Source organism: Aythya marila (assembly GCF_965140915.1).
Source record: "Aythya marila genome assembly, chromosome: 11".
NCBI lineage: Eukaryota > Metazoa > Chordata > Aves > Anseriformes > Anatidae > Aythya > Aythya marila.
The window spans coordinates 19,411,616-19,434,220 of record NC_139052.1 but is presented as its reverse complement, the minus strand read 5'-3'; the positions used below and the strand labels follow the sequence as shown (position 1 = coordinate 19,434,220).

Genomic DNA, 22,605 nt, shown 5'->3' with positions numbered 1-22,605 from the left:
CTGCCGCGATGCCAAGCTCCTCAATGTGAAGTTCTGCCTTTGCTGGTGTCTCACAGGTTCTCTCTTTATTGCGGTTCCTCCACAGCACTCACGTAGTATCATTGTTTTTTTGTCAGCTGACAAACGTTTTTTATTTTCATAGCTTGTCCCACAGGTTTTTGGGGCCCTGACTGCTTTCATTCATGCAACTGCCACAACGGAGCAATGTGCAGCCCTTACGATGGAGAATGTAGATGTACTCATGGTTGGACGGGGCTCTACTGCACTCAGCGTAAGCCTTTCAGAGACGCTATTTTGTCAGGGAATCTGTCAAAGTATGTGCTGCTACCTCGTGTCTCTTCCAAGTATTGCAGTCTTGGCTGTTAAACCACCTGCTTCGTACTTGCGAATAACTTTGTGTCACCCTGAGGAAAATGTCCTGAAGCTTTTCAAGTTGTTTTTTTTTTGTTGTTTTTTTTTTAAAAAAAAAAAACTTTGGCACTCTGTAAAAGAGAAACCAATCATTTAGATTATTGACTCAGTGTCAGAACTTGTACATTCCTTGCCCCTGCTTGTTAAAGTCCCAATATACCTTGTCTACTTTAGGAAAGTGTTTGAGATTTCTCATCCTACCAAAGCAAAATTATCAGCACTGTACAAAAGAGAAGATCAGATTCTGGAGAGCCTTCTGAGAAGGCCCTTTCACTTGCATGTAATTAATTGATCTCTGGCCTTTTAGAGAATTTCTGTCTAGCCATCTTCTCTCACTCCTTGAAAATGTAGTTTGTATACATGGATCAGGTTTTCGTTCATCTGAAAGGCTTAAGAGGCAGTTCTGTAAGATACAAGAAACACTGCTGCGAGAAAATTGGCTGCCGTGGTAGCTCTGCATTTAGATCATCAAATAAATGTCTTCAGATATACAGAGGCTGAAAATCCTTAGATTTATAGGCCTACCTATTTTGTGCTGTTAACACATCTGGGTTTGTGTTTCAGCTTATTACTTTCCTTATTCTGATTCCCGCCAGGTTGCCCAACTGCTTTTTATGGAAAAAACTGTGCCAATGTCTGTCAGTGTCAGAACGGAGCAGACTGTGACCACATCACCGGCCAGTGCACGTGCAGGACTGGATTTACAGGCAAACAGTGTGAGCAAAGTAAGTTCCTGCATGACTTCTTTTTCCATTCCTCAGTGGGGAGGGTTGGGGGGGTCAGAATTCGTTGCAGAAACGAACTGAGGCTATGAACTGAGGGTGTCAGTAAGACCACAACCCCAGGCACCTTGCATAATCCACAGGGAGAAGAAGGCATCTCTGGAAGGCCAGCCACGTTGTTTAAGTGTAATGGAAAAAGGTGAATTCACTACAAATTAGATCTTTCCATTCCCACCCTAAAGTTAGGTGAGATAAAAGCGAGTCACTGCACTCAGTGGATGTAGCCTTCCCAAACCTCTGGTACTTTATTAATGGAAAACCACAAACTGTCTCATGACTCATTAATGCTGTTGAGAGCAACAGCTTTAGGTTTCCTTTGGCGTGGAGGAAGACAGTTCAAAAAACATCCTTCTACTCTCAGACTTCTGAGGAATATTGGAGTTTTCTTGCCAAAGCTGTTATGCTATAGATGCGGACCAAATTAAGATTCGTCTTTACAATGAAAACGGGTCAAGGAAACAAAAGTTGTTTGTCATTTTTGGAAGGATTACATTTAACTTGAGTAGCGAGCAAGCGTTTAACAATGAACTTCAATTACCTTGCAAGGGTGCTTGCATATCTTACTGCAACTGTTGTCAATGTCTTGCTGGCATGTTTAGCATGCTGTGCCAAATAGCTTCTTTTAAGAACAAAGACTTAGGGTAGTGGAAACTGTGTGTGCTGTAGTTGAATAATTACTTGTTTGTCCAGTATAGTAAATCAAAAGTAAATTCTCACACACTTACTTGGATTCTAAATACAGGGTAAAATCCATCTCACCTTACCATTGCATTAATTCCACAGATTTATTTATTTATTTATCTTTGGCAGTGGGATAATACATCCCTGCTAGCTTTGCAAGTGAAAAGCCTGCCTTAAAGCTTCTTCACTAAAGCTTACTTCACAGGACTTTATGCATGCATTAGTACATATAACTAAATTTGGGAACATGTTTTCCATTTACAAATACTTACATTCATCCAAGTATGTGTCTCAGGACCAAATTTGCATGCTCATGTGGGGATTACATATGGCACCACTGTAATTCTGTAAGTGGCCAATTTACTGTGAATTTGTGAATTTGTGTGCTCCTCTACTGCAACCGTGAGTAAAATAGGAAAGTAAAAAGTTTCATATCAGAACTCTATTGTAGTAGACGGATTTATACAAGAAACCGCATTTATAATCTATAACCTTTGTACAAAGCCTGAGGTTTTATTTTCTATCCAAACTACTAATGTATTTATTTATTTGCTTTTCTGCTACTTAATCTAAAAGTATCTTTAAGACTCCTTCCTCCTCAGAATCCTGCTGGATGGGCAGTCACATCCAGCATGATGAAATGCCTAAATGCAGAGGCCTGCAACCTTAAGTAGGACCTGTAACCTTAAGTAAGTTACAGGTTAACATCAGAAAGTGCATTAATTAAAATAATTTTGTTTTTCATAATTTAAGGACCTGCATATGGAAGAAAGAGATACACCTCTAATATGCACTGCAAATCATTATAAAGATGCAGGCTAACACTCATTATTTAATATCAACATTTGCCTGCTGTAAGTTACTTAGAGACTCGCACTGGGGAGGTGTTGTCACGCTGTGCAAAACATTTGTGGTGACACAAAAGAAGTCACATCTTAAAACAAACAACATATTTTTAAGAATCATAGCAAGTGTGCATGCGTTCAATAATTTCTTTATAAAAATAAGTAGGATTTGACAGAAGTTGTTTCTTTCAATTTGATATTGAATATTGCCTCAAGAAATTTAGTAAGCTGCCTACAGATTTATTGTAATAGCCCATCATAGTAATTGTATGAATAAATTTCTCAGTTGGACATTCAATCATTTTGTCTTTGATAGAAATATAAAGGCAGAATATAAATTCCTTCTGTGGTAGGAATCCTAATACAAAAGCGGAGCAACTCAAACCATTCAGATGCTCAGTTCTGTAATTCCATCTCCAATGCTATATTAATCCTCTAGCACTAGTGGGAATAAATATGAAAGTATGTAGGATTTGTTTGGTAAAAGTCTATTTTGTTCATATAAAGGTACGTTAAACTTCTTTTTGCAGTCCCCTCGTGAAAACAATGTACAGAGATGGTGGAGAATGTTTTGCTCTTTCAAAATGTTTTCTACAGCTTCTGAAATCATGCCCTGTTAAATTCTGTATGCCTTTAGTATATATCAAGGCCTTTTTAAGTGTGTACATATTTTAAGTTTCATCACTGTGAAGTCTTATATGACTTTTCCAGAAAGAATGTTCCAGCTCAATGAGTAGTGCCTCAAATTGTACCCTAAATACAGTTATCTCCTGCTTAAAAACAGAAATCTATCAGTAGAGTGTTATGCGAGTTAAACAAGGGAGACTCTTCTGCTGGCTTCTCCATGTCAAGGATTTCACCCTCTCCTGAAAAATATCAGGATTCTTTCCAATCTTTTTCTTTGGCTTCCCAGAGTGCTCACCAGGAACATTTGGTTATGGTTGCAAACAACTGTGTGAGTGCATGAATAATGCTACATGTGACCATGTCACAGGTACTTGCTACTGCAGTCCAGGCTTCAAAGGAATCAGATGTGATCAAGGTACAGTGAAATTCTATTTCTTAAATCTCTCTCTCTCTCCTCCTCCCTCTATTTTTTTTAAATGATCTACTTGCTTTAAAAGAATAGTATCTCAAAAATGAAATGTGCAATTCAATTTACAATGTATTATGAATTACTTTTAACAGCGGCTCTCATGATGGAAGAATTAAACCCCTATACTAAAATTAGCCCTGCTCTTGGATCAGAGAGGCACTCAGTGGGAGCAATCATTGGAATTATTATTCTCCTTCTAATTATTATGGTCTTGCTGGCACTGTTTGTGTGGTATCGACGGAAACAGAAGGAGAAGGGCCATGACATGCCAAGTGTATCTTATACTCCAGCCATGAGGATGACTAATACAGATTACTCACTTTCTGGTAAGGGTCTTTTTATGTTAATCAAATACAGACTTGTATTCCTGTATGCTGGAGAAACAGAAGCTTCTGTGATGTATAACGTGCTATCGAGCATCAGAAATAATGACATTTCCGTTCTTGCCCTGAATACCATGATCTCTTAACAGGGACAGGAAAGCAAATATAACTTACAACTGATTTAAGCTGCTTTATACATGAAATATTACTTACAAGATACTGGCTGTACCTAGATATGAAATATGCTGCATAGAATACATAGACTCCCTTTTTAATATATATGTCGGCTGCATTTCTATTGCAGTGCAAAATTTTCCTTTGTGAAACCTTTAGAAAACCTTTTGTTGAGGAATGGGGTTGACTGGGTTGATCATAAGGTTTTATGATTGGTTTTTTGATTTGAGCCCTCCTATTAGTAGTCACTTTCTTCTGTGTGCAGACAAATCCCCATCATCTAGACAGCTGATGGGAATTTTCTTCACAGGAGCTGATGAAAGCAGGATCGAGGAAGAGGAAGGTTCTTTAGTCAGATCAAAGTCATACTGAGATCCTATTTCATGCTTCTTTCTATCTTCTGCTACTGGCATGGAGGCCAACTTGTCTTGACAGATTGGCTAAACTTTGGGGGATGTGATCTCCTCTTTAATGCTGTCATTCTTCATTCCTCTCTGGCCAATATCAGATAGGGTGCCAGATAGGAGATTTACTTCCTTCTTGTTTCCTCCAGCCTGTCCCCAGTGGGGATCTCCTCAGGGTTTGCTGCCCTCTGACTGCACTTTGTTGCACTTCCCCTTAGATGGCTGCAAGGCCAAAGCTGCAAGTCTGAGTAAAATCCAGCTTCTGCAACTGGAAGAGGCTTACCTAGCATCTGTAGATGCACCTGGAAGGAGCCTCTCAAAACTGATATTACTGCAGCTGGTGCTTATTCAAGGAGCTTCTGTTATGGCACCATGACTTTGGTCTTTGTATCAGGGGCACGATGTCCTGCGATGGCATATCAAACACATCAGGGGCTGCGTGCTGAACTCTGCTGCCTAAACTCATGTTTAGATCACTCAGGCTTCTATTAGAGTGTTCTTTCTTCTGATAGCTACAAGATGGGGAAAAAAATCAGCCTTGGACCTCCTCCGATTGCCTCTTATTTTTCAATTTTAGCTTTGCAGGCTCTTGCTTAAGCTGCCCATTTGGGTAAGAAATTTATGAAAGTGTTGCCAGAGAGGGCTCATCTGATCCTTGGCTAGTTGCCAGCGCAATTTGGCCTGAAATTTGTCATTTCAACATCATTTGAAGAGCCAGACCATGAACATGCAAAAGACAACTGTGGCACATCTCAGCAGCAGTGGGGCTCCGAGTTCCAGGAGAGCGGATCACAGCTGCTGGCACAGAAAATTGGTCTGAACTTTTTGGCCATCCATTTCGTTCACAGTGGCACTTTATCCATATATTTACAGAGCCTGTTCCACCTAATTTATTTGTGTGCTTTTCTAGTTAATGTATGTGTAACCCAGCATGTTTAAGAGCACAACTTACAAAAGTGAAAATAAGTTGTATTGCTGAGGTTGGGAGCTCCTGACTGGAGTAATCGAACCGCTCCTTTCAGACAGGGATGTTTTTTCTCCATATTTTACCATTAATGGAGATTTCCCAATCAACCTGATGGCATCCCAGTCTCTCACTCTGCAAGAAGTCTGAAGAAAGGCTGATGCTGAGAACGGTTCTTCTCATCCTTCACAGTTAAGATAGACAGATGACTTTCCTCCTCCAAACAGCACTGGCTCAGTGGTACAGCCTGAGCTCCTCTAGAAAGAAATTCAATACTGTTTCCTTCCCCTTCATCTCATTCAGTGATGGGGATGCTGAAGCTGGGCTTTTTCTTTCTTCTTGCTTTGTGCAATCCTTGTAGCAATATAAATTTGCCACTCAGGTAGCTGCGGCTGAGTGGGGTCAGCCAGCTTTCTCTGGAGGTCACAAGAACAGTCTTCTTTCTGCCTCCGCCTTGACAAACTGTGCTCTCTGAGCTTGCAGAGGAAGACTAAGAAGTCAGAAATCATGCTGCTTCATCTTCATCTCATTATAAAATGTCCACAGGTATCAGCATCGTTTCAAGTTTTGGTCTTTGTTTTAGGAGGATATTTACAGATTCTGCACTAGGGCTTCTGAAAACTGCCAAATTCTGCCTGTCCTCCAGTAGCTTCTCCTGCAGAAACTTTCTACCCATCACTCGCCTTCCAGCTTTGGCCTTACCAATGCTGTTTTCAGCCTTTTGCTTCCATCGAGCAGAAAATCAGATGGAGACGAGGTCACAGATAAGAGACTTGTAGCATGGCTGGATGGCAGGAGCAACACGTGTGTATATTTGTGTGTTGCACAGGATGCTGAAGGAGAGTAGCAACATTACATAGATGTTACAAGGATTTTGGTCTTTGCCTGGAGTCCTACATGTGGATTAAGGGCAGAATGCAATGCAGATGTACTCGTGCAATGAGTATGATCCTGTGCAAACCCAAGGACCTTGGCTGGGATTTCACCTGAGCAGTGACTGCAGGATCTAGCCCGGTATCGGCTGTAACATAAAGGCTAACGTAAACCTCCAGCACTGTTATTTTGCTTGTTTGCTTGTGTTAGGGTAATGTTGTCGTTGTTTCTGAACAGTCACATGTGCAGATCACCAGCTCCTGGAGGCTGTAATTTCTTCCAGCACATTAATTGATTTCTCTAGGATGTTTTTGGTCTTTGTGTCTTCAGCTCTTCTGATGCTGATAATGCATGCATATGAGTGAGAGAGATTATAAGAAAGGGAAACCCCCCCTAGGCAGCCCTTAGACTCTTCTGTGTTTGTGGATGAAGGATGTGGCAGCATAAAGCACATCCTGCCCAGCAGCCAGTGGGAAAGAAAACCAGCCATGCTGGGAGAGCTTAACCACAGCACGTGGATCTGAGAGCAGGCTTTCCCCAATAAGCCTGAAAGCAAAATGGTGCTCCCCAGCACGGGAACAATATATTGCATCCAACTGAGAATTTTAAATCACGGGTCGTTTAACTCAAGGACGTGGGGACAGAAGGGAAAGCTATGCAGTAGTGCTGGAAAGCAGCAGAGATTTCATTTCAGGACTTGCACAAAGACTTGGTTATGGGATGAAGTGATGCTTGAGGTCTTATCGGAGTCATAATAGACTTTCTGATATGGGTGAATCCAATGCTGAGAGCCAAAATCTAAGCAACGCTCAATAAAAGAGAGTGTTGTGAGTCCTACAGAGTACTGCAGCCTAGATAAGACCTTTACAGAAATGATCCTACAGATGATGCACAATAAAAGGAGTCAGAGTAAACACTCCTGCTCAGTCTTCAGCCACCCCACTGACACCCTGCATGGGTGGGGAAGATCCACACAAAAAAACACAGCTCAGAGGAAGACAAAAGCAATTCCATTTTGTAGCTTGAGGTATCTGGCTTTGTATTTATTGCAGAGTGCTTACTTACTCCCTTTTCTCGTGGTTGGCCTTGTGCCCAGTTTCCGTGCTACGCTGTCCTCCTCCCACCGCACGATGTGGATCGTTGCTCTTTGTGTCACTTCACAGCCCTAGCTCGGAGCAGAAGCTCGGTGATTCAGGGGATGGAGCTCCCTGGCCTTCCTCCAGCCCTCAAGGGCCTTCCACTGGAGCACAGCCTGAGGCTCGAGGGCTCACAGCAGGGCGCTGTCATCACAGGTCCCTTCACAGGACAGATCTCTCCATGTTTACATTGACATAACCTTTGTGGGTTTTTGTTTTAATTGGTAGTGGTTGTTTTGCTTTAATTTAAATCATTCTTTTTTAATTTTTTTTTATCCATTTAAGTCTTTACATGCTGTTCATAGTAGAATAAAATTCTCAGCTTTAGGAAGAGGGTTTTTTTCTTTTCCTTTTTCTTTTTTTTCTTTTTTTTTTTTTACTGGAATAGCTTTAGATTTGAATTTGATGTATTTCCAGCCAGCAGTTATAAGAGCTTCATGAATAAATGTGTAGAAAATGGACTGTGTTATCAAGGTAAATCAACCTGTGTGGGTACTTAAGTATCAACCAAATGGAACTGTGTAGAGGGAGTAATTCTGAGTCGATGGTGCCGCATGCAATGAGGGAAGAAAAGCTTTCTGGTGACGCAGACTTGTGTACGAGCTCAGATTCATTAATTCAGCACCACGCTAAGTAGCGGGGCAGTCTGACAGACTTTTCACTCAGCTCATTTCAGGTACACAACACACGCTATGCCCAGATAAGCCGGGTGTGAACTAGTGAAGTGTCAGCTGCCTCTCCCTAACGTGGGTATGGCCCTCTTATCTCGCAGCAGAGGCAGCGGATTGTACCTCTTTTTCTTCAGGCTGGTCCTTCTTGCCCACAGCTGAGAGGGGACTCAGATAAGGGAAGGGGGAAGGCAGAGCCGAGAGCCAGCGTGACTCAGGTGTGAATGCTCACCTACAAAGCAGGAGGCCACGGGTTGAAGCGTCTGCATTTAGCTGGGACCGCAGGCTGTGAGAAGGGCGGATGAGCCCCGCTTCTCTGCTGAGCAGTCAGGCCCTCGCGAGCAGGTCCAAGGCTGTATGTGAGCAGCTGTGTTTGTGATGGGCATACACCGACTGCCATAATTGGGTTCCAGTCCCAGTTCTCATTTGCAGACCCCCAGGCGTAGCTGTTTCTTTTTAATTCTATTGCAAATATCACCGAGTTATAGTTAGGAGAGACGGCAGAGTCCTGGCAGGCCCTGTGGTCTCTGGCTGCAGTGGTGAGTGGAAAGAAGTTAAACGCAAATACTTCAGTGCTGGAATCACACATTGGTCTGAGATACTTTGTAAGCAATAACCTCGGAAAATAACCAGAACTGAAAGGTTCTGCAGTGACCTCAAAAATTGCTCTGCATGTTTCAGCAGAAAAAAGATGCTCGGTCAGATACACACGTGCACGTGCACTTCCCTCCCTCAGCTCTGTGCCTCAGCTCTTATGTAATAGACACCCTGCAGATAAAACCACTTATTTGAAACGGGATATTTTGCAGTAAATTAAGCTAAATCTAGATCTCCACAAGATGTCAGCAAAGCAAAGTGCATGTTCACAAGAATGCACATGCAGGAGCAGAGAAGCAGAGGGCAAGGCAGAGTGGCTGATGGTGGTTGGTGCCCCCTCCCGCAGGCAGTGCCAGCAGGGCCCTGGTCCTTCCTCACCATCAGGGATCTCTGGTGCTGGGGACAAGCAGCCATCCCAACACTTTGCATCTGAAGGTGTTTCCTGTACCTAACCTCCCAGGTTTATTAAAACTAACCCGTTTATTTACTTCTTACAGGGCTTGGCTGTTTAAATGGTTTTGATTTGTTTGAACTTGTCATCCTTTCTTCTGATGCAGCTTTGAAATAGATATCAATTTGCTATTAAGCTGAAACCAGATTGGGATTGATGTTTTCATTAGAACTGCCAGTATAAATATGATGCATTTCTTGGTAAATTGTTTCATTTGGTAAATGTATTGGTAAGTTAAAGAGAGGAAATAAAAATGTCTCTGAGTGTAATGATGTAACTGCCAAAGTTTCCCTTTCAGTGCTGCAACTTGCTTTTTGTAAGCCTTTCCACAAAAAAAAACCTTTCCATAACATGTTTTGGACTCCTTGTTACCATGATAGCACCTTGATTTCATAACATCAACTACCTTTCTTGCAACAAAAAGTTTTAATTAAATGTTTCACATTTAAAACGGTTTTCATCAGTGGCTCCTACACCTGTTTAAACTAGAGAAGAAACTTTGTAGTAGACAGTCTATATCCGGAGTGTTGCGTTTCTTCCCTTACCCTCAACACAGATGTATTGTCAGGAATTATTTTCTTAAGATCTTCCAAAAGATAACTCACTATTATATAAATATTTTGCTTTTTTTTTTAATCTTCTATTTAATGTTAATAGTAGTCAAGAGCTTCATACCATTATAATTCAGGATAGATCTCATCTAGAGATGTCTTATAGCACCCAGTACTCTAACAAAATGCTTATCAGTTTTCTAAACGTGATTGTCTCTAGCATCTTTTCAGTTCCTTAAGAATCGTTATGGCTTCCAAAGTATTTTGTGATCACTTGTTTTCTTCCCAGATATATCTCAAGGTAGCGGCAGCGTACATTGTTTTTCCAATCCAAGCTACCACACTCTATCATGTGGTGTGACTTCACGCTTCTTTACCAGTAATGTGGATGGAAACAGCTCCAGTAAGGTAGATATTATCCCGTCCCACTGTAGCAATGTTCTTATCAGTTCAAGGAAATAAATCAGAGCAATGCCTTTTGGATCCTGTTGCCTGCCAGCACTATCTAAAAATCCTGTGTAGCAGTTTCCTGACATCGCAGCTGTGACAGACACAAAACGGTCTGCTTTTCCCTCCGTGTATCTTCATAATCTCTGTGCCTTGTAATGGGAGTTTCAGCATGTGCCAGTGTCGGTCAATAAGCCTTGCTGTCTTAGCAACTATAAGGTATGTTTGCTTCTCAATAGATAAATAACTAGATAATTGCAATTATTCATTGCAATAAGGAAAGTAAATCAATGAAGCATTAAGTCAGTAGTCTGACTTTGCTATATCATGGTTTCCCAAATCAGTAGACATGCAAACTTCCTATCGACAGACAAAAATAGATGCAAGAAGATATCAAGGATGCTTCTAAGCACTGCTCTCATCCAGGACATTCTGAGAGCTGTGCAATTACTTCAGGCTCTCCAGCAGAGCTCTTCAGACTGGAATACTCAAACATCCAGGACATTACTTAGCACATGTTGCTATCGATTTCCTAGGACTGTTCATGGACTGCGCTGAATTCACCACTTTAGCGATAGACTTAGCTATGGTAAATGTAAGGCAGTTCTTCCTTCAGAGCCTTAATAAGCCAAAGTGGCACGAAGGGTAGGGAGCAGAAGAAAAAGGAAATGCAATTGATTCCATTAAGGCTGTCAGCTTTAAAAATGATGGTACTTGCAGGCTGTGTCACCTTAATCCAAATGTAGCTCTGCTAACTGGAAAGCTGTGAGAACAAAATTAATGTAAAAAAGACACTATCCTATGAAACAGAGCATGCAAAACTATTTCTACGTGTGTTCCTGTTAGACATTTCTTGGTTTTAAATTGTATTAAGAGTGCTGGCTCTGGAGATTTCTCAGAGAAAAGTTTAGACAGATGTGTAAATATGGTTTCCGATGTAGGTGGTCCCTTTGCATCATGCATTTTTATTCCCCAGATTGAAAGTGCAAATGCTCATAATGTCAGATTTAGGATGAACACCACGAGTGTGGGTCTGGACCAGTCATCTATTGCGGTAATTTAAATAAAGTCAGGAAAGGTCAAAGCAAGCACCTATCTTGATTTCCCAGCCTGCAGTGCAATCTCATCACATAGCTACTTCAAATATTTAGCTGCTGAAAAGGTATAAAACCCAAGTGGCACATTTGGACAAGCCTGAAAGCTGTTTGCCTCGCTGTAGTACTGGCTATCAGTATGGTGAGCAGGTTGTCCTGATATTGAACAAAAAAAATCTGGTATTTTTAGGTCACTTATCAAAATGTATGGCCTGACTTTTCTTTTACATCTCCCACCATCTTACTTATTCATGAGAATGCTCTGCAGTGCTAAATAGCTGAGGATGGCCAAAAATATGCTGCTTCTGTCTATGCAGTTTTCTAGCCAAGTAAGACAAAAGAGCATATAAAGCCCCTAATGGCTGCCTTAACGAGTTTCATTTCCTAATCAGTTTGTCTGGTGCCATTTCCACTTTCTGCAGGGAAATGTGCACAAGTTGTACTTGGAGGATTCGTTTCTTTCTAGTGCCAGCTGGGGTCACAAAGGAACCAGCACAGATGCAAAATGAAAAAAAATGGCAGAGGAATTCTCCAAACTGCTGAGCCAGAGCCTTGGATGCGTTATCCTCCTGTGCTTAAAGGAGATCATGCCTCGAGGCGATGGGTCGGAGCCATTCCTCTATCACTTCTTTCAGAAAGGCAGCTTGGGCAAAGGTACAAAGAGAGGGCAGTGGGGAGATGCAGCCCCACTCCAGTTTGAGAAGCTGTTCTCTCTCTCGTGCGCTCCCCCTGCCCCTCTCATCCTCTTCTCTCTTTCTGTGTCTTATTCTGACTTTTCTCTCCTCTTCCCTTGTATTCTCTCTGCTTTATTCTCTCTTCTGTTTCCTCTCAAATCCATTTTCCTGCTTTCCTTTCACACCCTCCTAGTCACATAATTCTTCTGTTGTTCTTCCTGCTGTCCCTGCTTTCCTCTCCTCCTGCCCTGGCCCAGCAAGGCAGAAGCTGGCAGCAGGGCACCAGTACGGCCATGGCACTGCCCCTGCTGCTGCCACCAGTGCACCCATGGGACACTTCCCTCAGGATGCCAGGTGGGCAGGGGGGGCTGATTGAAAAATCTGGGAGGTTCAGGAGTTAAATACATGAGGCAGGTCTGTCTCCATAGGAAGGGAGCAGTGCCAAGCCTTCCTGATTCTCTTCTAGGAGCAGGGGGAAGGTGTCTCACCTCCATTTCCCCTCTGCCAGACAGATATTTGGCTGCTGCTTAGGAAGCCACTCGTGCCCTGAAGGTAAAACCTGAGGTCACTGAGACAGAAGCGAGCAGAGGAGTGAAAGGCCTCCTGGTGTATATGGGGTCAGCTGGTTGTACGAGGGGTGTGCTGGGGCTGCAGCACACACAGGCAACAGCAAGTGGGAGGACAAGGGGGAGCATATGAGAAGAGACTAAAAAAAAAAAAGGCTTGGCTTCTTTTATCTAGCAAAATGAATGCTGAGAGGGAGTATGATTGCCATCTATAAATACATCAGGGTAAACACTAGTTGGGAGAAGAGCTATTTAAGTTAGATAACAGAGCTGGCACAAGAACAAATGAGGATGAACTGGCCATGAATGCATTGAGGCTGGAAATTAGATTTCTAACATCAGATCAGCGAGATTTTGGAACAGCTTCCCAGTAAGACTAATGGGACAAAGAAATCTGATTACTGTTAAAATGGAGCTTGATCAGTTATCTAAGTGATTGTGTGCCAGGGTGTTTGCAGTAAAAGGCGGCTGGACTCAGGTGCTTGGTGATCAAAGCTCTTCCCCAAAACCTGCTCCAGCTGCCAGCAGGAGTCAGAGGGGCTGAGCTCTGTGCAAGGTCCAGGAGGTGGCTCTGCAGTGCTGGGCCTGAGGAGGAGGTAGAGGCTCCTGCAGCTCAGTGCAGGTTGTTAATTATCAGCACCGTGCTACAGGTAAATATCTGTGAACTTGCTAAGTCAGCTCGAGTGAAATGCTGCTCCATCAAAGTCAGTAGGAATTTTACTGTTAGTTTAAGGGAAGCCAAAATTTGACTGCCTATTAGCTCCTACAAGTAGGTGTTCCCTTTACTCATGCAGCAGCAGCTAGTGATCCTGCAGATGACCAAGCAGTAAGGTGCATGAACCCAAATAAATTTGTCCTGTAGAGTTACTGCACCAAAATTTTCCAAAACAGCAGTGCACACCTACCTTTATACCTGTGTCCGCACATCAGAGCTTTCAAGGCTTGAGTTAGAAACCAGATTTATTTACTTTTTAAGATGCTGAGGACACATTTCTCTCAGGAGATTGGTGGGACAATTCACAAAACCACTCGGTGCTGCAAGGCCAGCTCTATATTTGAGGTTGTGAATTGTTCATGACTGTAGGAATATGTATCTCCCTTTTACAAAAGGCTGCAAAAGTGTGTAAAAAAAAGCTCTGTAAAGCATGAGGCTGCTGCACTGATGTGTCATGAGCACATGGAGCATCCTCACCTTGCTCTTTTGCAGAGCTCTTAGTTCCACCCTCCCTCCCTCCCAAAGGAGAGCAGCATCGCAGCTAGCCCAGGTGTTGTTGGTTTCCACAGACATCACAAAAATCAATTGCTATTAGATGTCCTGTCCTGAATTTTTAAAGCCAGCAGATTCGCCTCTATTAAAGGAAGTTCTAAATTCTACCGAAGACTTCACATAAAATTAGAAATTGCAAAACAGAGGTCACTGGAAATGGTCTGACTGGATATCACCCAACTAATAAAACCAAATTCAACCACCGAAAGCATCATAAAGTAGCTTTGACTAAAACTTGCCCAAGAAAAAGAAGACTGCAAATATAGAAGCACTACGCCCTGTTCAGGAGGGCCCTCTGAAACCGAGGAACAGGGGCTAGGGCTGTGGGCACCCAAAGACAATAGTCAGGAGAAGCACTTACCAACTGCTATCCTCGAGGAGAAAAGTATGATGGAATTTGTGCCAGCACTTATTTGCTTAATTACTTGGAGTCCTTGGGAAACCTGAGCACTGACAAATAGCACGCTGGTGCTAGCGTGCCGCTGTGATCTCGCCAGCTATCTCAGGGGGACAGATAACAACTTTGCTTTGCTCATGCACGTATCTCATTGATCTTAAAAGAAAAGTTGCCAGGTATGAGGTAGATTTATCGGAGTTGCTAAAATTACAAGCAGGGTTTTTAGTGGGCAAATTTACTATGAAGTATTTTTTTCCTCTGGAAAAGCAATTTTGCTTTGCAAATTGAAGTATCTTCGTAAGGAAAAATGTTAACAAATTATAGTGTGTTAAGAAATGATAGTAGCACAGAGAGACAGCTATAATCACATTTCTTCATAATTACTGCATTCTGCAAAACTTCAAAATGTCCCCTAATCATTTCATTAAAAAAAAAAATCAATTCAAGCCCATAGCTCTTCACACCAAATTTGGGGTTTGTGAGCTGATTTATAAATCCCGCAGAAACAAAGCTTTTAATAGAAACTCAGAGACTTCAAGAAGTGTGATCTAAGTGGTGCAGCTGGGTTGAAAACCAGCATTCGTGGTACTGCTGAAAGGTTAGGAGTAAAGAACGAGCCAGGGGCTCTGCTGGTGGAAGCTGCCGGTGCTGGTAGCGGGGCTGCTCGGGTTTGCACTGAACATACTGTGCACTTGCTTGTAGCAAGACCCAACACGTGCTCACACACCCCTTGTGCCTGTGCAGAGCTTGCTCTGTGCTGTTTCTGTCCCTGGATTAACCACTGCCTATCCCATTTGGGATAAAACACAGCAGCCCACCTTCTGCATCCTGAATCGATGGAATTCAATCAGCAGGATTTGGTCAATGAGGGCAGGCTTTTGCCTCTGGTTGTTACAAACCTACCCCCAAATGAAACCCAGTTTCTGAGATGGGATAAAAGCTTCTACATGTCAACATGCAGGTTGTAATGTGTAGTGGAGGTGTCCCAAATGTGGTGCTCCTTCTAGAGAGGAGCACTTGCAGCTGCTTTGCCTGGAGATAAAGGAGAGGCCACAGAGCTTTGCAGGCTCATCCTCAGCGACCCAACTCTCCCACAAACATCTACCTGGCCAAGAGGTTCAGGCTGGTGCCCTGTGCCCAGCTGCAGGACGGACACCTGCCATGCCTGCAGCGTTATGGAGGAATTTGTGCCCCCAGGAGACCTCCTGAGCCCTCCCCAGCACGGCACAGAACAGTGTCCCCAGCCACTACGTGGGACAGCAATTTGTCACTCCCCATCTGGCCGTGCTTGCTGTAAGGAAAGCTCAGCACCGCAGCGTTTGATCCACTGTTCCCTGCACAGCACCCAGGGAAGGCAGGTGAGAATAGCTCTGGGGGCTGGGATTTCATCTCCCAACAGACTTGGACACAGCAGAAATGTTTTTTTGTTCCAGGTCTTAAGGCCCAGTGCGAAAGCTAAGCAAAAATTAGTAAGAGATCAGGAAAAATGAAATGCTGTAGAGAGCAACAAGGGCTTCACGACTTTAATTCTTCTGAAGCAGGGCTGGGGTTTGCCCTTGAACTGACACTTCCTTCGCCGTGCTTTCAGTAAGGGAAAAGTTTCAAGGTGGAAAACTCAGTGGCTTTAGCAGCTGTGGTGGTTCCCAGAGCTTTGCTGCTGGACTTGCACAACCACATAACTCCGCAGAGCCATTTTTGCTGTGGCACAGGACCTCAGCCCAGCAGAGCCGTGCACCCCAAACTGGTCCGAGCCTTCCCCACCTTCACTGCTGTGCAAAATCCCCGTCCCTCAGGCACACACGTTGCTTGCCTCTTGGCACCGAGCTCAAGTGAGACTCCTGCAGACAAACCCAGACCTTTCTGACACATCCTTCAGGCAGCAGCAGCCTCCTGCGGCTGGCACCGTGCGGCTGTGCCCGTCCCAGGCTCTTCCAGCACAGCACCTGGGTGGCAGCCCGGGGCGTTACACCTCGGTATTGCCTACGTTATTTTCCTTGAATTGAGAGAAATCTTCGAGCCATTGTTTCTCTTTGAACCGAGTATGCAGATGTATTTGCAACCACCTCCTCGTTCCAAACAGCGCCTGTCTGCATGCTGTGTAGGTGGCTTTGCTGCATCCATCGCCATCGGTTATTTTGGTACTGCCAGCATGTCACTCCCTGTACACGGGCATCTGAGTCGTGATCACCCGTTACTCCTGGAAGGAAATCCTGTCTTTTCCAGCATGCTTGTGTTCATTGCTTGGTGAAGTGACTTTCCTTTGTGATTTTCCCTAATGCTAGTGAACAACTGTCAAACTTCACTCACTTAAAAGATCTTATGGCGAGGCCAAGGTAATATTCATCTCCCATTTTGATTCATGACATCAGTGGGCTGACGTCTTGGGTGGGAACTGTCTGTTTCTTTCAGCATTAACCCATTATCATACTTTTTGAACAGCTCAATAACAAAATCCTTGACAGAGAAACTGCAGACTGGAGACCCTACAGCTATCTGAATGAACTAGGTCAGTAATTTTTAAACAATTTAATCATTTTGGTAGACTTTAGAGCGATTTCAAATCCCAATCAGCCTTTCATAAAGGCATTAACAATAATGAAAAATATTGGTGTTGTCTTTATTTCACTGTCAGAATTGCCAGTAGTGAAAGATCAAGATTTTAAAACTGTTTCTTTTACCACAAACCATGGATTGGGCAAGCAGAGTCAATATTCGCTCTAGTCTTCTTTCCCAGGTTGGTCAGTTGAATCACTATTTATCTACTCTACAAATGTTATTTTTTTAAATTTCAATTTGGGATATTTTTTTTCATGCTTAATAAAGTTTAGCACTAAATACTGGCATCTTGATAAAACCCTGGAGCCTCTGGCAGGAGCTGGAACGTGTGATAGACACTGTTGTCTCCTAGTCCATCATACAGTGACGATTTTTCATGCAATTTTGAACCACCAGCCAGTGGAAACAAGCCAAGAATGAAGCCTAATTGCCCTTTCTGAGTTTATTCTCCCTGGCTTCAGTTTTAACAGGGGTTTTAGCAGCTCTTATCTCAAAACCTATCCAAATTTAGTGCTTTGGATGCCATTTGCTTTCCTGTCCGAGCACTTGGAATTTACTTTGTCCATGGCAGAAAACATTTTCCCTTTCCTTTACTGAGATTACTAATATCCTGCTGGAAGTATAGTGTGTGAGGAAAAGTGAAATGGAATTTATGGGATTTTTAAGGTGAGCTGAATCACCCTAAAAAGGCAGCACCAGGCATCACGTCTTATCTGTGCTCTTCGGTAACACCCCATACCTTGCTCCAAAATCTCCTCTGCATCAGGAAAATCACAAAAGTGTCAAGCTTCAATGCAAGGCCTTTTCCATCATTATCAACCATTCAATGTTTTCTTCTTTATAATAATCTGCAGAGCTGCTCTTGTGCTTATCTGTATGTAACATGGAGAGATGGGGGGAAATCAGGATTTCCAAATGCTCCACAAATCAAGTTAATTTTCCTTTTACCATTTTACAGCTTTACTCACTAGCTTTATTTATTTTTATCTTGTTGCATCCTGTGCTCCTTGAGTGCCACATTTGTCCTACATTCCTCTATTTTATTTTACTAGCAGAAGTGATGCTCTTGTGGTAAGAATGACGTAGAAGTGATAAATACTTTAGCTAAGCGATCTCCAGCAAAAACAGTCACATTTTTTTCCATGGCATTTTGCAGCCCAAGTATGTTGCTTTGATAAACATTTTTCCATTTTTTTTCTTCCCAAATATGTCTGTTTCACACTAATTGATAAAAATAAGATTTTTTTTTCTCCCTTTCCAACATTAAAATTTATGTTTGTGTCATAATATTGAGTTCTAGTTTAGAGCAAAACCATTTTTGCATTCAACTGTAAAATGTATTTTCATTTTGTGATGTTGCTTTTGTGCAATAAAAGTGGCAGGTCCCATTTATATGTGCAACTTTCAGAAGAAAGTGGAAAACTTTAATTTTGAATTGTAACCATAAAATGTAAGTGAAGCCTATGAAGGTCAAATGAGAGCTCCTGACCTTTAAGCCACAGTGCGTATGGAAGAAAGGAAGAGTTAAAGATGTGTCACCTTCCCATCCCACCATCAGCCTCAGCTTTTAGGGCACAGATGCCTCAGATCAGGTGTTGGAATAGCAGCCAAGCATTGCACACAGCTGAACTTGGTTTAAGTAGTTAAAAGAGCAGAGGACAACTCCTGTTACGACCCCATGAGACGTTACAAAGAGCAGATGTGTAAGTGAGCTGGAGGCAAGGAAGAGGAGTTAAAGGGGAATTGAAGAGAAATTCGGATCTGACAGAAACCCCTGAACTCTCCTGGTCATCCCCCTGGTTCCTCAGCCAGCAACTCCACCGGCTGAGGCAATGGCCCAAAAGGGCAGGCTCTTTGTGAGCATCAGGCTCACAAAAATGTCTGTAGGCTCGTTCGAAATTATAACTGTCACAAATAGAAATTACAGCTGGGGAAAAGGAAATTGTAAGTATATCCCTGTGAAATTAGCTCAGACACTCATCTTTTAAAACCTGTAATCAACTGGAGTTTTCTCCAAGCAAAGCATCTCTTTATCTGCATGTAATAGAGGACCAAAGGAATGCTTTCTGGAAATGCCACGTACTTTCCATTTGGCTGTGTATCTCATAAAGGCAATCACACTGATAAAGGGCACACGAGTGCTTTAATTAACCCCTCTTTGCTCTCCTCCCTCTTGCAGGCTGCAGTTTTACAGCTCTGGAAAACACCTTCTGGCTGCTCAGTTCACATCAGTGGCCTTTGCTGAGCCAGGGGGCACTCCCCAGGCAGTGTAATTGGAAAGGGAAAGAACGGGAGATGTCCTCTGAGGGAGCAGAGTAAGGGCTGTCCATACATAATGGATGTGTGTTCGGACCAAGGAGCAGCCTGTCTCAAAGTCCACCATGGTCCTTATTTCAGATGCGTGTCACGAGCAGTGCCACAGCAGCACAGATCAAAGAGATGGAGCAGACATGGCAAGAAAGGGGGCGAGTGAATCAGCCTGGTGCAGCACTGCCTTCCTGGGGAGAGTGTGGGTCAGCGGGACAGAGGTGGCAGTGCGAGATGCTAAGAAAAGCTGTTTAATCACAGCTGAGGACCTAATGCAGATCCTGCCTCAGCCAACGTGCATATTCCCTCTGATAGCAGTGGGGCTTTCTTTGAGTGCAACAGGCAGAAATGATGTAGAGAAACAGGTCTCATGTATGTCCATGCATATATGGTGTACAGACACACATACACCCAGGTACATGCACTGCCCACACATATCCCGTGGACCTTCTCAGCCAGCAGGCGTTCTGCCTCGGTTCTGCAGAGCCCAGGCTCCAGGTCTGTATTCTCTCCATCTGGAGGCGCAGGGAGCAGAACAAAGCCTGTTTTTTCACTGCTGGCACATTTGCTCATGAGCTTCAAATATCAGTCTGTCAGGGTTTTTTGAAGAGATGATCATATCTGTTAAATGGACTGGGAGCCTAGTGATGAGGACGTTTCAGACCCTAACACCTTGTGCACAAGCAATTCTCATGGACATCGGTTTGACAGATCAGACTTTAGAGGTTGTGGTGCCAAGGAGAGGCAGTATCCACAGCTCTGCTGCGTGTTCCTGCTGTTTAATGCAGCCTAGCCCTGCTAGCATCAAGGAATGGCTTGCCTCTGCATTTTCTATTCAGTCTCTTGTTGCAGAACTGGAATTATTTGCCCCGTGACTAATCTCTCTTGCCATAGTCCAGCCTGCATTAAGCAATTGCAGACTCCAGCTCCAACTCCAAGCAAGTCAGAAGTCTTAAAACACCTGAGTTTAGAAAAGGTTGTTATGCTCATTAGCTCGAGTGGTGGATACAGTGGGCTGCAGACAAAACTGTTTTTATCTGTAATATGATTTCTCTTAACAGCAATGCAGAGACTGAACTTGTGATTTGCAGCACATCCTGAGTGGCTTAAGCTGTGTTTATTCCAGGGGACCAAAGCCACAAAGTGATTCAGAGCTGACTTTGTGTTTTCTCAAAGCCAAGAGGTGCAGAAAAATATTTCCAGCTGAGACTCTGATTTCACCCCAGCACAAAATTTAGCTTCAAACTTAATCCTAAACTTCCCTGATGTGTCAGATTCCCGGCCTGATTAGGCCACATGCTCCTTTTCCACATTAACTGCTTTTGCAGTTTACAAAATATTGTATCCATCATTCATTTCACCTCTTGAGAAATGCGATGAATACATAAAGCAGATTATAAAAACACCTAAGTGTAGGAGGCATAAAATATACCTGAAAACAGAAGTAAAGGGAATAGGCTGGGAAGTGTTTGTGGGGTCGGGCAGCCCTCCCATGGCAGCACCAGCCCCACCCGTGCCTTTCCCAGCAGGTGTGTGTTTATTTTTCTACAGCCACACTGAATTGAGAACGGAGCAGAAGTGTGGCAAGGTGCAGTTTTACAGCTTGCTGTGGGCAAGTACTGCCTGTTCCCAACTCCAAACAAAATTCAGGCTCACTCAGCAGCAGCCTGCCGGCCCAGAGGGTCTCAGTGATCAAGCTCAGAGCAGGACAGCGATCCCTGCTGCTGCAGAAGCCCATCCAGTGCCTCACATTTCCAGGAGGACTGGTAGGAACTCGCATGGAGCTGAGCTGATGAAATATGCTCAGAAAGTGGAGTCCTTCCCCTCTGAGACACCGACGGTGCTGGTTGATATTGCTGCATCCTCCCGGCAGCCCCAGGGCTCCAGCCTTCAGTCAGCCTTGACAGTCGCAAGGGGAACGTTTCTGTAAAGATCTGACAAGGATGCTCAGATCAGATGATTCTTGTACACGACTTGCCTGTGTGCACAGATTGACAGCGAACCATTCCCACGGCAACCCCTGCTTGATAAGTCAAAGTCTGCATGGTCCTTATTCTAACCACCGGTATCTTCTCACTAATGCCTGGTAGGTTACAAAGATGCTGTCCCGCAGGCTCGCTCCTATGCTTTGTGCTGCTTGCTTTGTCTCTGTGGTTGATATTTTGAAGTTACTGGGGAGGACTAGGTCATGGTCCTGAGCAAAGTTATTCATCCCTGTCTTCTGCAACCTTGCTGGAGGCGTCCTGCATGTCCCCGACTGCTGCTGGGCCTTCCTGCTCCGGGGGTTCGCTCAGCCCGGCCAGGAGGAGGTGTGACCACCAGGGACGGCCGTCAGGAGCTCTGCAGCTGGGAAAGGGAGCACCAGGCCTGTGGATGGGAGCCAAGGGACGACTTAGCTTCACCCTCTGCACTCTGGATGCTGCCTTTGAAAAATCCAGGAGAGGAAAAAAGCACACAGGCAATACCCTTCTGTGCGAGAGCCTCCTCGCTGAGTGGTGGCAAACAAAGCAGAAGGTGCTCAAACATCTTTTTGGGTTGGTCACCCTTGGCCCGGAGGGAGAGAACCCCATCAAAGGGCACCAGCTGTGTACCACCAGCACCCTTCCTGTGCTCTGGGATGGAGACTGAGAATCAGAGCAAAGGTTTTTGTCTGATGTGCCAGTAACACACTGATTGTCTCATTTAGTGACTTACCTCATTTGGTAAAAGACAAAGCTGTCATGAAAAAAAGGTTTGGTGCAGCATCAATGGTGGTGACAGCTCTTTGTGCAGATACCAGAGGAAAAGCAAGGACAAATAGCTGGGAGACCTCTGGGATGTACTGTTTGCAGGGCTCTTTCACTAGCATAACTTCATTACTTTACAGGGAATTTCATGAGCCACAAAGACATTTCTGTCTCGGTAACCAAATTTGTGTTGATTTTGCTAGTCAATAAGGAATATCAGACTCTATAGTTAAAAAGATTTAAAGGCTTCCATTAGATTTTCCTTTGAACTGATTGATATCTAGGATAAATGTCAGTAGTGAACACAGAAAAGGTACCTGGCCCCTTCTGCCTCTGCAAGCAATGCCAAGCTCGTACGGTATTGTACAAGGCAGAGGTGTTTGCTTTCTGCTCTCTGACTTACTGCGTTTTCAGTCTGCTGTAGTCACTCAGGGACTATTGTCACATCCGATATTGAACTGTGCAAATTTATAACCAAAGCCATACAAAGTAATTTCGAAGGATGGTACGCAGCTTACAGTCTCAGGCTGCGAATTAAATAACATACTATCCACAGATGAAACAAAGCCTAAAATTAGTCACAGAGTAACGTAACATGACTTGCAGACTGGGGTT

At 43.7% G+C, this 22,605-nt stretch overlaps 1 protein-coding gene across 3 annotated transcripts in view; it reads left to right on the top strand.

Moving 5' to 3' along the window:
* The window catches only part of MEGF11 (multiple EGF like domains 11), a 199,476-nt gene that overhangs the window by 169,951 nt on the left and 6,920 nt on the right, over positions 1-22,605 (top strand). For 2 of the 3 annotated variants that reach the window (XM_082769562.1, XM_082769561.1), the window contains 6 exons: positions 143-271; positions 1,008-1,136; positions 3,633-3,761; positions 3,908-4,141; positions 10,246-10,364; positions 16,841-16,907. In XM_082769562.1, coding sequence (XP_082625688.1) covers positions 143-271; positions 1,008-1,136; positions 3,633-3,761; positions 3,908-4,141; positions 10,246-10,364; positions 16,841-16,907 — 807 coding nt within the window. The remainder of the gene's footprint in view (positions 1-142; positions 272-1,007; positions 1,137-3,632; positions 3,762-3,907; positions 4,142-10,245; positions 10,365-16,840; positions 16,908-22,605) is intronic. The other variant, XM_082769563.1, reaches the window with a different exon arrangement.